This window comes from Rhinolophus sinicus, linkage group LG06 (genome assembly GCF_036562045.2).
Source record: "Rhinolophus sinicus isolate RSC01 linkage group LG06, ASM3656204v1, whole genome shotgun sequence".
Classification (NCBI taxonomy): Eukaryota; Metazoa; Chordata; class Mammalia; order Chiroptera; family Rhinolophidae; genus Rhinolophus; species Rhinolophus sinicus.
This window is the reverse complement of record NC_133756.1, coordinates 66,883,654-66,898,331: the sequence shown is the minus strand read 5'-3', so window position 1 is coordinate 66,898,331 and position 14,678 is coordinate 66,883,654. Positions and strand designations below refer to the sequence as shown.

At 38.5% G+C, this 14,678-nt stretch overlaps 1 protein-coding gene across 6 annotated transcripts in view; it reads left to right on the top strand.

Moving 5' to 3' along the window:
• HIVEP1 (HIVEP zinc finger 1) overlaps positions 1-14,678 on the top strand; it is a 134,069-nt gene that overhangs the window by 9,315 nt on the left and 110,076 nt on the right. For 5 of the 6 annotated variants that reach the window (XM_074335228.1, XM_074335227.1, XM_074335223.1 and 2 more), the window contains one exon: positions 10,961-11,029. The exons of the other annotated variant lie outside the window; for it this stretch is intronic. In XM_074335228.1, coding sequence (XP_074191329.1) covers positions 10,961-11,029 — 69 coding nt within the window. The remainder of the gene's footprint in view (positions 1-10,960; positions 11,030-14,678) is intronic. 6 annotated transcript variants of the gene reach the window in all.

Below are 14,678 nucleotides of genomic sequence, written 5' to 3'. Positions count from 1 at the left end.
GAAATAAATTGGGTTCCGGCCCATCAGCAAGAATCTAGAAAGTTGCTTGACTAAGGCAGTTACAATTTTCAGCCACTAAAGGAAGGATCAAAGTAGATTAGCATAAGTCAGCCTACTAAAGCCATGTCCTGGGACCTGGGGCCTCATCAGGCCCAGGGGAGAGGTCCCCTTGACTAGGGGTGGGGGTGGGGAAGACTTCAGTGGAGGGGTTTGTGTCTGAGCCAGTTAGCTCACTCAGCAGAGAAGAATGACAGGAAGCTGTTCAGGTTGAAAAAACTGAGTAAACAAAGGCAAGGAAGTGCTAAGATGAGACACATTTAAAATTTTTGCTTTCCTTCTAAAAATGTATGTGAGGACTCTCCCAAGGCACAGTTTGGGGGTTGAAGCAAGCAGGTAAACATTAGCTACTGAAATGAACTTTTTAGCATTTATTTTGTATTTCTCTGTGACAGTTGGGATATCGTGTTTGTTTTGCTTTACCTGTGACTTATTGGTTGGGTTTATAGAAGACTTAGCTCATAAAGTTAGTAATGAAATGGGGAGAGGAAACCAGAAGACCAGAGAAGGAGTCAGCCACAGCCTGGCTTGCTGTGATGAGCACGTTGCACATACTGCTTGCTTATACTGTCAGTAGGGTTTTTCATTAAATAAATACATCTCCTTTTTTCGACTTCCTGGGAAAATCGTCTGTAAAGTGTTTGTCTTGTGTTTGGTAATTAAGTCAAAAATAAAAAATTTAAACTTTAAGAAATATCTCAAATTGTATATTTATTATGCTTCCATGGCAGTTTTAATTCTTAAAATATAACTTGGATTTATTCTTGGTTCTTCACCTGGACTTGGGATAGTGCTGTAGATATGGAAAACCACAGGATACAGGAACATAATGTAACTTTCTGGAATATGAATTTTACTTTGGGGAGAATATGTGTACATGTGTGCATACTCACGTATTAAAGTATTATACACGTAAAAGGTACATACAGGGATCTGTCATGGAGGAAGAGAGCGAATTTGCATGGACTTAAAATTCAGCATGCACAGACTACTCCCATAGGAGATTATACTTTTCTCATGTTAGGGAGTCTTTAGTGGAAAAGTAGGGAAGAACCGCTATGTCAGAGGCAGGACGTGAATCTGGGGCATAACTGAGACAGAATTAGACCTGATAGGTGATCTGTTCACTTTGTAGGAGTGGGGTTTGTTGAATTCTGGTCTCTTCACCCTCAGCCATGTGAAGCAAACAGAGAACCTTTCTTTGGACCTGTTTGCATGATGCAGGTGGATAGAGTTTAACACTGACACACACTATGTGACGTTGAAGGAGGGGGTGAGACCTGCACTTGGTGGTCAGAAGAAACTCTGTGTATATTGTCCTAGGTCCCCCGGCCACTATGTGGCCAAATCCAGGGCCGTAGAGCTCCCATGTGTGATTGTGATGAGTGACGTCACGGCAGTGCCATCCACCCCAGCGTCATTCCTTACTGATCACTGCTCTCCACGGCCTTCTGGGTCTTTGCTTGGACCCTTGGGTAACATGGAATGGAGGAACTGGGGACTGGCAGGGACTCATGTCAGTCCCCTTAAGATACAGGGCTATTTTTCTGTGCTCCGCCAGTCAATACTGTGAATATGTTTCAAAGCTTTGGAAAAAAAGAAAATAGGTATTTACCTATTTTAGTTCAGTTTGGACCTAGGGTTTCAAAGACTCATCTACTTGAAGATTGAACATCAGTGTGGAAAATGCTAAGCATTAAACTTTTGAAAAACATATTTTGAGAATTTGGTGTAGCTGTTTTTCATTTTTATTGGTTGAATGCATTTGGCTCTGAACACACTGAAAACAAAAAAGGAAAAAACCCCAGACTTATTTTCCCCCACTGAGAGCCAACTTTTTTATAATGTGAGAAGTAGCCCTTAGGAGGTGACCAGAGCATAGCCAGGGACCCACACGTGGGATCTATGGATGCCTGTCACCTTATAAGATGAATGAAGTTTAAAGTCCTGACTTGGGCTAGGACAAACTCACCACGGTTTGGCCTTGTTCTCCAGGCTGTTTGATGAATAGTCTTTTGCCATTTCAGGAGCTCAGCACGCAAGTCCAGTATTTCTGTGCTTGCTCCTCTTTCTGGAAAGTCTCTCTTCCCCCTTAACCATTTCCACTCTGTTTTCTTACTCCGTGTGGGAGGTGTTTCTGCCAAAGAAGATTTCACTTCTTCTTTGAGTTTTCCCCCCCTTTCTTCCTGTCTTCTCCCCTTGTCACCCCTCCTCCCCAACATCTAATGAGCGTCCATTGCTTGTGTCTACAGGTGCCTCACCTTTTAATACTGCGTCATAATTATTTTCCTACAGGTCTGTCATCTTAGCTGGATATAAATTATGTGTCTAAAAAGATTTTTAGTCATCTGTGCTCAAGAAAAGAATATTTACATTAGGTCTTTAGCAGACTAGAAGGTGAAAGATGATTTGTGTTCATGAAATTTGTTTAGCAAATTGAGTAGCCTCCACTTAAGAAGCCGGTTAAAATGCAAAATTTAAATTGCTTGAGCAGTAAGTCCTCACTTAATATCCTCTATAGGTTCTGTAACGAACTACTGATTTTACCATTGGCTAAGTGATACAAACAAGAGTTAAGTTACCACAGCAGCTCATCAGTGTTATCACATACAGCTTGGAACAAAAGGAGGTTATTCGAGGACTTGCTGTAATTATTATTAACTTTGTTTTACATAAGGTTTGCCATAGGACTCCAGGAGTTTATCTCTTCGAACTCTAGTATAATGCCATGTTTCCCCGAAAATAAGACCTAATTGGAAAATAAGCCCTAGCATGATTTTTCAGGATGACATCCCCTGAACATAAGCCCTAATGTGTCTTTTGGAGCAAAAATTAATATAAGACCCGGTCTTATTTTGGGGGAAACATGGTGGTACAGTGTTCGGCTTCAGGCTATCAGGGACGAGCTGGATTGTTGGTTTCTTTGTAAACTAGAGATAACATTAGATGATACACAAGTGTAAGCATTTGGCACAAAGCCTGACACATGGTAAACACTCAATGCAGAGAGTGGCCACTTGCTCTAAAAAACTGGTTTCTGTCAAACTCTTGACTTGCGTATGCTTTGCAGAGAGAGGACCTGGTGGGACACCTGTGAGATGTTTACTTACATTTCGATGCTGCACAATGTGCTCAGCGTCAGTTACTGATGTGTCTCCTTGTCCTGACTACTCAAGGCCTGGGGTTTGAAAGAGGCAGGTCCGTGCAGAAAATAATTGGGGAAGGAAAATTCTTACCCATTGTGCTGCCTCCTCAATTTGTCAACCTAGACTCATTCAAACCTTGCCTCATTTTTTTGATAACATTGAATGAAGTTAAATATAATACTTTGTGTGCACCTGGTTCTCAGGAAACCGATTTTTAGTGTCTATTGTATTTTCATTGAACTGTTTTTAACAGTGTGCACGTTACAGTCACGTGGGATTGAAATGAAGTGCTGTGGTCATCACTGTTACTTAGATGCCGAGATGGTACCCTTTCTCCATCCTCTGCTTCCCTCCTGTGAGAAGACCAGAGAAACCCAACTGGGTTTTCAGGAGTAATCTGATTAATATGAATATTTTCATTTACTATCAGTGTGTGGGCCCACTCCAGTTTGCTTGTTTATAAAATCATCTACGATGAATAAAATGTTCTGTTTTCTTGTTATGTGGGATTATCTTGTTGAGTTTATAAGTAGAATAGGTTAATTTTGATGATTTTCAGATAGAGTTCCAGCTATGTATGCATTATTTTTCACATTTGAATGTTAGGTCAGGTGTTCTGTGCTGACAGCCTTGGAGTTGAGAAATCAGAAATCTTGTAAACAGCTGCACAGCTTAGTTAAAAAAAAAAAAACTGTATGTGACTGTAGCTAGAAAGGAAATAAGTAGTAACTTAAAAAAATGGTTTGTGATGATGTAGGTAAAAAAGCAATTTGGAGTTATTAGGTGCTATCATATTCAGTTTGACTAGGATAAAAATAGGAGGAAAAAACTTAATATAGCAAGCCTCTCTTTTTTTTTTTTTTGGCAGATAATTGTTCTACAGCTCATGTTGAGAGCTTATTTGATGCTTTTTGAATACTTATTAACCAAATGCTTTATTCTTTTTAAAAGCAAATATAAAATGTAATAATATGATTAATCAGAGTAATGATTTTTATTTTAGAACATCTTTGCACAAAATATGTTCTGAATTGGTATAATTTTATCTTACCATAGAACAGAAAAAAACATAGTGTGCATAAAATCTATCATATACATACATTTTTAAGCTCCACATTTGGAACACAGTGTAATTTGAAAAAGTGTGTTAAATTTGACTCGTGTGTTATCTGAAAAAATATTTTATGAATAAATTAATTGCCTTATTTTTTATTTACGTATTTAATCTTTTAAAACATTTTAACAGTACTCTTTTGCATATTAATAGTGTGACAATTACAAATAATGCTCAGATATTCTTATAAAGCATTTGATGTCTGTAATAATGTTAGCCATTATTCACTATGACACAAAAACAACGAAATAGGCTCCTTTCTTCTCAATACTCAAATCATCCTTTCAGAAGGTGTTGACCATATATGGTGCAGCACTGTATTAATTCTGACTTTTTTTTTTACAACCCTAAAATGAAAAGTGTTCAGAAGGTTCTAGAAATTTTCCATGATGAATTTTGTTCTAGAAAATATTCCAAGACTGTGCTACCATGCAAAAGCATTAAAAAATATAGAGTGATCACAAAACAGTTGGCTACTATGTAATTACCTAGAATAGCTGTCACCAAGTGTGAAACTGAACCATAGTAGTCTAAGAGTTATATCTACTTGATTGATGCAAAGCTTGATTTTTATGGTACTTAGGTGTCTATATACACGTGATATTTCTGGGTGCCTCTATGATTAGAGTATGAATTTACTCAAACATACGGATTGTTTTGCATTTTGAAGTGTGCTTATATGCACTTACCTTCCAAGTCTTTCAGATTGGCCAGTGAAGAAAAAGATCAGTTCATCATGTAAGTGCTCAGTAGGTACGGTATCCAAATAGAAATAGATTAAATATATAATTGGGGCAGTGTTTGGCAGTTTAAATAAAGATGAACTGAGCTGGTACACAGGTAGTTAAACGATGCAAGTGTGCCAGGGAGTTTTATGTTACTAGCTTCTTATATGCCTTTACAAGAGAATTACACAGGTTTTACTGCTGGCAAGGACAGACTTTGGCGGTCATTTAATTCATCTTCCTAGTTTTACAGTTGAGAAAGTTGGTCAAAGATGTTTAAGTGAATTGATTTTGAGCAGCTTATTTATATCTTGTTTGAGATGATATTTGTGGAGTGGTCTTTAGAATACATTTCTTAAATCATATTGCTTCCCATAGTTATTGTTTTCTGTGGCCCAGTGGCAAGAGGGAGGTTGTGTTATGTGATTTTTATGGTGATGAAAAGAGCTAAGCTGCTCACAGGTGTGTGTACTAGTCTCTACTCTGAGTGCTTTTTGCATGTTTGCTTATTTAATCCTAAAAACCATGTGAAATAGGAACATTATTGCCCCAATTTTATGGATGTGGGAGTGAGGTACAGAGAGGTTGCCAGTTGCCCAGGGTTCCACAGCTAGGAGTCAACAATAGCTTTGCTTTTAACGATCATGCTTATGCTTGTTAATGTTGAAAGTAGAAAGAGCTTTTCTGGTTCTTAGAGCTTGGAAGTGCTGTCCGTCCCTATTACAAAATAAAGCTTGTCAAGCATAGTGCATATGAGCTGAGGTTACTCAGGAGGTCAGGATTTGAAGGGCTTTGTTTTCCCCTCTAGGTCTTTAATTGTTGGGAATCCATTTCAGAGTTGTGTGTGTACATTACTCCCAAGTTAGAGTTGCCATTGTAAACAATCAAGGGAATTTCCAAACTCTTCAAGAGAGAAAAAATAGTTGTTCCATCAGCGATGTTTGCTTACATGATTTGCTTAGTAGTATGTAGTTGAAAGTAGAGATGTTGTATTTAAAATGGAGAATGACATTATGTAAACGTGAGTCTCAGCATAACAGTTGAAACTTGGGACATAAAGACTTAGAAACTATTTCTGGGGAAACTAATATGGAAAATATTAAAATTCTAAGTAAATTATAGAAGAAAATATTGTATAATTTTTCCTCATGCAGTAGGTACAAAAGAAGATAGAAAACGTGTACTATTTTAGATATATGTGGACTCTTCCAGATTTCAGATGTAGACAAAGGGCAAATGAAGAACCCTTTTAAGGGATCAGGGTTAGGAGATTCTATGAAAAATGAACATGCTAGTATACTATGCTGAGAAATAAAACCTCATACCTGCCTCCTAAGAGTTTTATATATGTCCTCAATCATGTGAAAAAGATATATAGGCAATATAAAGCAATAAGTATGTAATTTCATGTTATTTGGTACCTGCAATGTAGAATTCTCAAAAGAAAAATGGAGCAAAAAAAATCTGGGTGGGATACAAGCAATCAGAAAATACTTGGAGGAATTAATTTTTTCTCAATGAAAACCTTCATGGGGCAGTTTTGAGATGGGTTTTTAAAGAAGGGATTGATTGGCAGAGAAAATAAGTTGTTATGAGACTGGCAGAAAAAAGAATGGGGGGAAATCATATAGAAGTGCTTGTTGGTCTAGTTTGCTTGATTAGAGTGGATTTCTCTAATGACCTTGAAATGTTAAGGAAGAAGAGGAAAGGACACTCTATTTGATATGTGTAGATTTTATTATAATTATAAAGTTTCCAAGGTGAGCTCTTTTATACTGAGTATTTACAGAAGATTATCAGAGGCTAGGGACTATCTTACAACATTAATACTTTGAAATGAGAAAACAACCTCCCCACGGATAATTTTTAGAATAGTGAAAACTGTGATACTGTAATGGTGGATACGTGTCCTTAGACATTTGTCTAAACCCATGGAATGTACACCACCAACAGTGACCTTGATGTAAACTGTGGAGTCTGGATGATAATGACATGTCAGTCATGTTCATCATTTGTGACAAACATAGCACTCTGGTGGGGAGGTTGCCAGTGGGGGCACCGTGCATGTGTAGGTGGAGGGGGTGCATTGCTCTCAATTGTGCTGTGAACCTAAAACTGCTCTAAAAAATAAAGTATATTAAAAAAACAAACACAAAACACCTCCATCTAGAGTCAGTATGTTTTGTTGACATCCAGGAAACAGGATGGTGGGTTAAAAGAACGAGGCAATATCTGTTTTTATTTCAGAAAATCATCTTCATGCATATGAACAAAGCAGCAAAAGAGTAAATAACTTGGATTTAGTTTCTTCCTTGAGAACAAGGCACGGGAATGGGTGTGGGGGTGTGATGTTGATATGTAATTTCCTTTTTAGCTTGAAAAATAGCTGTTATTCTAGGGCAAGGTCAGCAAACTACAGTCTTCTGGTCAAATTCAATCTTCTACCTGCTTTTGTACATACAGTTTTATTGGAACACAGCCGTGCCCATCATTTCCGTGTTGTCTGTGACTGCTTTCGTGCTGTAGCGCCAGAGTCGAGTATTAGTTGCACGTGATTCACAAAGCCCAGAATATTTGCTGTCTAACGCTTTCCAGAAAGACCTTGCTGACCCCTGTCTAAGAAATAGATTATTTATTTAGAAACCTGTTTAGGTTTGGGAATAAGTAAGAATGCTCCATCTTTCTATAGAGGACACTGTATGTGACGGGAGGGGAGGGTCTGTTCTCTGCTGCCTGCCAAGCGTGTTAAGGGAATTCACATTTTGGGAAGAAGTCCCTTTGCATGTGGTTCTAAGGGGAAAGGAAAGCCTTAGAGGTTGAGTTGATCTCACCCAAAAACTTCACTTGCTCTTGATATTCTGATGCCGGATCGTGGGTCTCCACCCAAAGGCCTCGCTTGTCGGGGAGCCAGCTCTTCCGTCAGCGAGAATACCGCCCTTTGTCTAATTGTGTTGTCTCCATTAGTCACCTCTGTATTTAACTCTCAGTGGTAGAAAAATATCATAAGCAGTAATTTACAGTGCTGTGCACCAAACATCTTGTGAAGGATTGTTCTTCAGAAAATAGAGACGTCCTTGAGAAGAGTGCCTTCTAAGAAATGTGCCCGAAGAGGCCGTCCTGCCACTTGTGAGTAGTGTGCTGAGAATGGGACCTTGAGAAAGGGACAGGTCATCTGAGTGATAACTGCTAGTAGCACATTAGGCATTAGGATTTGTACTTAGTTTTTTGAGAACACGATGACATTTCTGGTATGTCTGAATTCTCAGTGTTCCTGCAACACTTCCTTTCATCTCTGGGTAATTCTTTATTTCTGATGGCTTTGGGGTAATGTGAGGAGAGTGAGTGGAGAAAATGATATTTTTGTGTTGTGGTGTTTTTACTTTATTTTTCTTAAGTTTAAATAATCTTGTGTTAAGGATAGGCTTGACTGAGTTCATAATAACGATGTGAGTATGTTGAGAAATACTTTTGAAACCAGTGTCAGTTCTCCACAGACATTGTAACATTAGCCTATTTTGGTTCATGCCAGTGTTGGCATCTGGCTCAGATGAGGTGTGAGAATCAGTAACTGTTAATGCTTCCTTCTCAGTGAAAAGAAGAGCCTATGGTGGTCACGAAGTGAGGTGAAAACAAAGGGCCAGTTTGGCCACATCTCTGTGAGCCTCAGTCTGGACTTCTGTAGGCCCTGCTCTGAGGTGTTGGACACTCTGTGGAGTTTAACAGCTCTGGCCCTGTCTCCTAGGACATTATAGTTGAAGACCTAAAGGCCATAATGGCTTACACGTGAAAGTCCAGGCAGCTGGGCACCACTGGATGAGTGAACAGATACGTAATGATCAGTTAACATATAAGTCCACATGTGACTGCGTGGCTATCTTCTATATGTGGATAGTTTACGTTCCTCTGTGATGTTTCGATGGAATGAATGCCATGTGAGTGATGAGTTACGTGAATGATGAGTTAGCATTCACACTACATCATTGAGGAGCTAGAGTTTGCACTGAGTTTGGTGATACGCTCTTTCATGAAAGAGTGGGATGCCTTTTTCAGGCTCCAGACAGTAGTTTGTTGCCTCAGTCAAATCATTGCACAATATATTTTTTAATAGCTTTGTTAAGATTTAATTTACATGCAGTAAAATTCAGCCATTACAGGTCAGTGTACAGCTCAGTGATGCTTAGTGAATTTTCCCTTTCTGGACACTTCATGTAATAGGATCATATAACTTAAGTATTTTATGTCAGCTTCTTTCACTTAGCATCCTGTGTTTGAGATTCATCTACATTGTAACATATCGCAGGATTTTTGTTACCTTTGATTAAGTAACATCCTATTGAGTGAATATATCAGTTTGATTTATCCATGCACCAGTTGATGGACGACTGGATGGTTTTGAGGTTTGTTTGGGTTGTTATGAATAGTGTTGTAAGCAGTCATGTCCAAGGCTGCCCTAAGCTGGAGAGTTCTGTAAATGTCACCTAGGTCAAGTTGGTTGTTAACACCTGTTTTACCGGATATAATGAGACTCCAGCTCTCTTAGGGTTGCTGTTTGCATGCATACCTTTCCCTACCCTGTTACTTTGAATCTTTGGTTTCTTTGAACCTAAGATTGGTCTCTTGTGGACAGCATGTTGTTGGAATTGCTCTTTCATCCAGTCTGACAGTTTGTCTTTTCAGTGGGTGTTTATTCCATTCATATTAATATGACTGTTGTTACTGTTGGATGTATGTCTGCCATTTTATTTCTATTCGATTTGCCTCATACTTCTGTTTGTCTGTATGTCACTACCTTCTTATGTGTTATTTTTCTATATTTACCATTTCTGGTACTTTTCTTCTTGCGAATTCGAGTTATCGTCTCTGCCATGTCCATTCAACATGAAGGACCTCATGTAGCATTTTTTGTAATGCAGATCTTCTGGCAACAAACTCTCTTTTTTAAATAAATCATGGAATGTCTTTTTTTTTCTTCATTTTGAAGAGTTGTTTCTGGTTATAGAATTCTTGGCTGAAATTCCCCCACTCCCCACCTTCAGCACTCTGGACATTCCATTGCTTCTGGCCTTCACTGTTTCCGAGGAGAATGCAACTATTTATCATGCTGTTTTTCTCTGTGTATGACGAATTATTTTGTTTACTTGCTACTTTCAAGTTTTTCTCTTTGTTTTTGAGCAGTTTGAATACTATGTGTTGAGGTGTGGATTTTTTGTGTTTATCATATTTTGAGTTTGAGTTGAACACCTTGGAAATGGAGATTACTTGATTTGCTTTTTATCAAATTTGGGAAGTTTTAGGCCATTATTTTTGAAATATTTTTGCCACCCTTTACTGTCCTCCCATTACACATATGTTGGTAAACTTGATGTTGTTTTACAGATTTCTGAGGCCGTGTTCATTTTGCTTTGACCTTTTTTCTGTCTGGTCTTGAGATTGCATATTTCCATTGAGGTATCATCACCTGTACTGAATTTTTCCTGTGCCAGCTCAAATTTCCTTTTAACCCCTCTAGTCAATTTTTATTTCATTTATTGTACTTTTCAACTCCAGAATTTCCATTTGGCTCTCTTTTTTATAATTCATATCTCTATTGAGATTCCCTATTTGTTGAATTATCAGTGACATACTTTTAATTCTTTACACATGGTTTCCTTCAATTTTTTAAAAGTTTATATTCATATAATAGCTACTTTGAAGTATTAACCTGTTTAATCCAACATGTTTAATCCAACATTTGGGGACAGTCGAGAGAGTTTCTATTGACTGTTGTTTTTCCCTAATATGTGTCACACTTTTGGTTTCCCTTCATGTCATCAAGTTTTTTTGTTGGCTATTTTACATTTCAGATATAGCTTTTAGCAATTTTGGGTTCTGATTTTTGCTCCTGAGTTGTTATTTTTGTTGTTGTTTTGTTTGTTTAGTAACTTGCTGGAGTAAATCTGTGAAGGCTCTTGCTCCCATATTGTGTGGCTGCTGGTGTCTCTGTTCAGGTTTGTTTGTTTTCTTGTTAACTTTAAAGGCTTTCCAGCTTCCCAGGGGCATTCTTGTGGCAACATAGTTTTGTGTTCAGTTAGTGATCAGAGGTTGACCTTGAGTCGGTAAAGCATTCACACTCTGCTAATAGATCTGTGTGTGGGTCTGGGGAACACATTCAGATTTCTGGCAGTTTTCATGTGTGCCCTGGCTTTGACTTTCAGCTGCACCTGCTCGCATCTTCTGTGTGTGTGTAGATATGATCTCTGTCGGCAAGAGATGTGTGGGTAGTGTCTGATGCATGTGCAGAACCTGGTCAACCTGGGCTGTCTGTGGAGAGTTTATCAAGGGCATGGTGGTTGTCTCATCGCCCAGGACTCCCTATTAAGTCCTGGCCGGTCTCCTGGTCTCTTGCTTGGTCTGAATAGGACCTCAGCCACAGGCTAGCAGTCGCAGGCCTCTGTGTTCTCTCGCTGCTGGGATTGCCACTTTGACTGACAGTCTCCATTTCTAGTGAGCCTGGCCTGGCAGTGGCAGTGAAGCTGTTGGTTTTCTCAGCTCACCTCTTTCCGTAGAACTGCTGCTCTGATGGGGCTGGAGGCAAGGGGGTGCGAAATAAGTCAGACAGAAAAAGTGGAGAACCATGTGATTTCACTGATATATGGGATATAAAACTGAAAACAAAAGAACAAGACAAACAAATGAAGAAACAAAAACTCATAGACACAGACAACAGTTTAGTGGTTACCAGAGGGTAAGGGGGGAGGGGGTGGTAGATGAAGGTAAAAGGGATCAAATATATGGTGATGGAAGGAGAACTGACTCTGGGTGGTGAACACACAATGGGATTTATAGATGATGTATTACAGAATTGTACACCTGAAATCTATATAGCTTTACTAACCACTGTCACCCCAATAAACTTTAATTAAAAACAGAAGAACAGAACCTTAGGCTTGTGCTGTGCTGCTCTTACCTGTAGTTCAGTACTCTTCACGGAGAAACACTCTCAGCTTGTGTATGGCTTTGGTTGATTTGCAGAGTGCTGAACTGGCTGTTTTTGAGTTTTGTCTAGCTCTGTAAGTTGTGTTTTAGGGAGAGGATAAATCAACCTCCTCATATTGTAATTGCTGCATTTCCTCCGAAGGTGTTCTGAGCATCCCCTCGCAGTGGGCACCAGTCTGGGCTCTGAGAACATCAAGTTGCACAAGGTATTTGGCAAGTGTCCTACTTGGGACTGCTCAGAGAGACACCTCATGTTGGCTGAAAATCTGGTTAGTTTTTTAAAGATACGAAGTACAATGATTGTACATTTGGGATACTGTTGTAGCCATTACTGATTAAAAATTTTATCAGTAAAGTTTAAAGTTTAAAAAATTTATACTACAAATATTAGCCCACCGATAACTTTTATGTCTAAGTTTCTATCACTGAAAGTGTGGTTTAATTGGTGGGGGGAAGCAAGGGCTTTGGAGTTTGAAGTTGTGGAATTGGGATTGAATCCTGATTCTGCGACTCACTAGGTTTGTCATTTACAAAATGTTATTTGATCCCTCTGTGTTTCCTCACCTTAAATTGTGGATGATATCTATTTGATGAGTTATTGTGAAGAATAAATATAACATAGATAAAGCATCTGGCACGTAGTAGGTCTTCAGTAAATGTTGTTAGTGTACCCACCCAAAAAGCTATGGGTTGGGAATGTAGTTTTGGTAAGTTTTTCTTTATCAGATTATCTACCTCTTGCTTTACCTAACTTTATTTCTTATGTTTTCGTTTCCTTTTATAGATAATGTTGGTACTTTATACAGTAATTGAAGCATACACTTTATTTTCCTTAAGAGTACGTTTTGGTTGAATGCTCTTTTCAGATATCCAAATGTTCCCAGTATTTCATAGTGATTGATTTTCTTTCTAAACTATAAATTTTATGTGCTTATCAGTGACAATGAAACTTTTTACGGCCACTTTATGGTGAATGAGCTCATATATACAGTAGGTCCTCGAATAAAATCATTTCATTATAATATTGATGAGATGCCATAGGAAGTTAATTTTGTTTATATCATTTAGCCTATGGTAAATTGGTTTTGTTAACCATCGTTTCTATTTAAGTCACAGAACCTATCAACGTTAAGTGAGGACTTACTGTGTATAAGATTGTCTTGTGGAGAGGTCTATAAAATGAAAGAAGGTAGATCATTATCTAGACAGTCTCAGGACATGATTGGAAGGGGCAAAACAAGGTGTCTAGTTAAGATAATTAAAGACTGTTACAGGAAATTTTCTTGGATCTTGCTGGACCAGAGGCTCGCTCCTATGATATTTAAGTCAACATGGAGGAGGTGTTACCTTTGGTTACTTCAGGCTTTAATGTCATCTTTGGTTATAGAGAGGACGTGATCGGACTATGGCATATCCAGATCCTCTCAATAGTAACCATACTTTCATATGATTCTTAGAAGTTAACAATTCCTCTTAACATTTTACTTAACTTTAGGCAGTGTACCTTATGCCAGAATATTTTATAATGCTTTTTATTAAATTTTTTTAAAGTTAAATTTCTAGACACTGCCTTTTCTTTTTGAAGCCTTTAATCTCTTCTGAAGAATGTGTTTGTTGTGTATAACATGTTTATCTAGAGTAATTCTTGAAAATACAGTACTTGGATAGCTATAAATTTCACAATATTGACATTGCAGAATCTAGACATACAGGAAATTAGGATTCAGAGCTCCTTCATTATAAAGTGAAATCAGGAAGTTGCTGGTTACAGGGTGGATGGGATTATGCAGACGTTTCACAGGCAGTCACCTCTCACTTGGAGTTGCAGCCCTGTGCCGTCTGGAATGAGGTCTGATACATGCCGGTAACAAACATGATACAGCCAAAGTTCCATAGTTAAGTAATGGATTTTGTAAACATTAAAAGGTCTTTCAGCAACAGTATTTGTTGCAAGACTAAAGTGTAGAGTTACATACACATACGCATGTCATTTCTATGAAACTCTTGATACAAATGTGTCTCTTGAGACAGGCCGATAGCAGGTTTATAAAAATGATTACTTTTCTCCCTTAGGCTTTAAAAACCATATTTTTGGCAACAGTGCCTATGATCAAATTTTTAGAAGAGTTTTATTAAATGAAGTAAGGGTTTAGACTTTTTATTCTGGATAGATTGGATATTTTTCCTTGTGCGCTCAGGAAAACTGTGCAAGGTGTCATGCCCCCTGAGTGCTGTGAGGATGCCGAAGTGACTCTGGCAGAAATGCCAGCCTCCAAGGCCCTGCTGTTCAATAGGCGCGATAAGACAAGCTCCTAAGCATAGCAGGTACAAAGTGGTAAGTGCCATGAGGCAACCAGTGCTGCCAGGAGAGACTGGGAAGGGAGGCAGTGCTTCCTGGTCCATTGGGAACGACCCCTCAAACCATAGGAAGTCTCTTTATTTTCTCTGTTCACATTGAACTAATTCCCCAAGTCCCCGTTTTAGTACATGAAACCTACATGTGCATACCTATATACGAGGTCTGACAATTAACTTTGCGAACTTGTTGCACTGATGTTGCTAACCTTTTTTTGATATCAGAGGGATTATTCATTATGAATCTGTATTAATCGGACAGTTAACCAAGTTTACTATTTGGAAGTGCTGAAAAGGCTGCGTGAA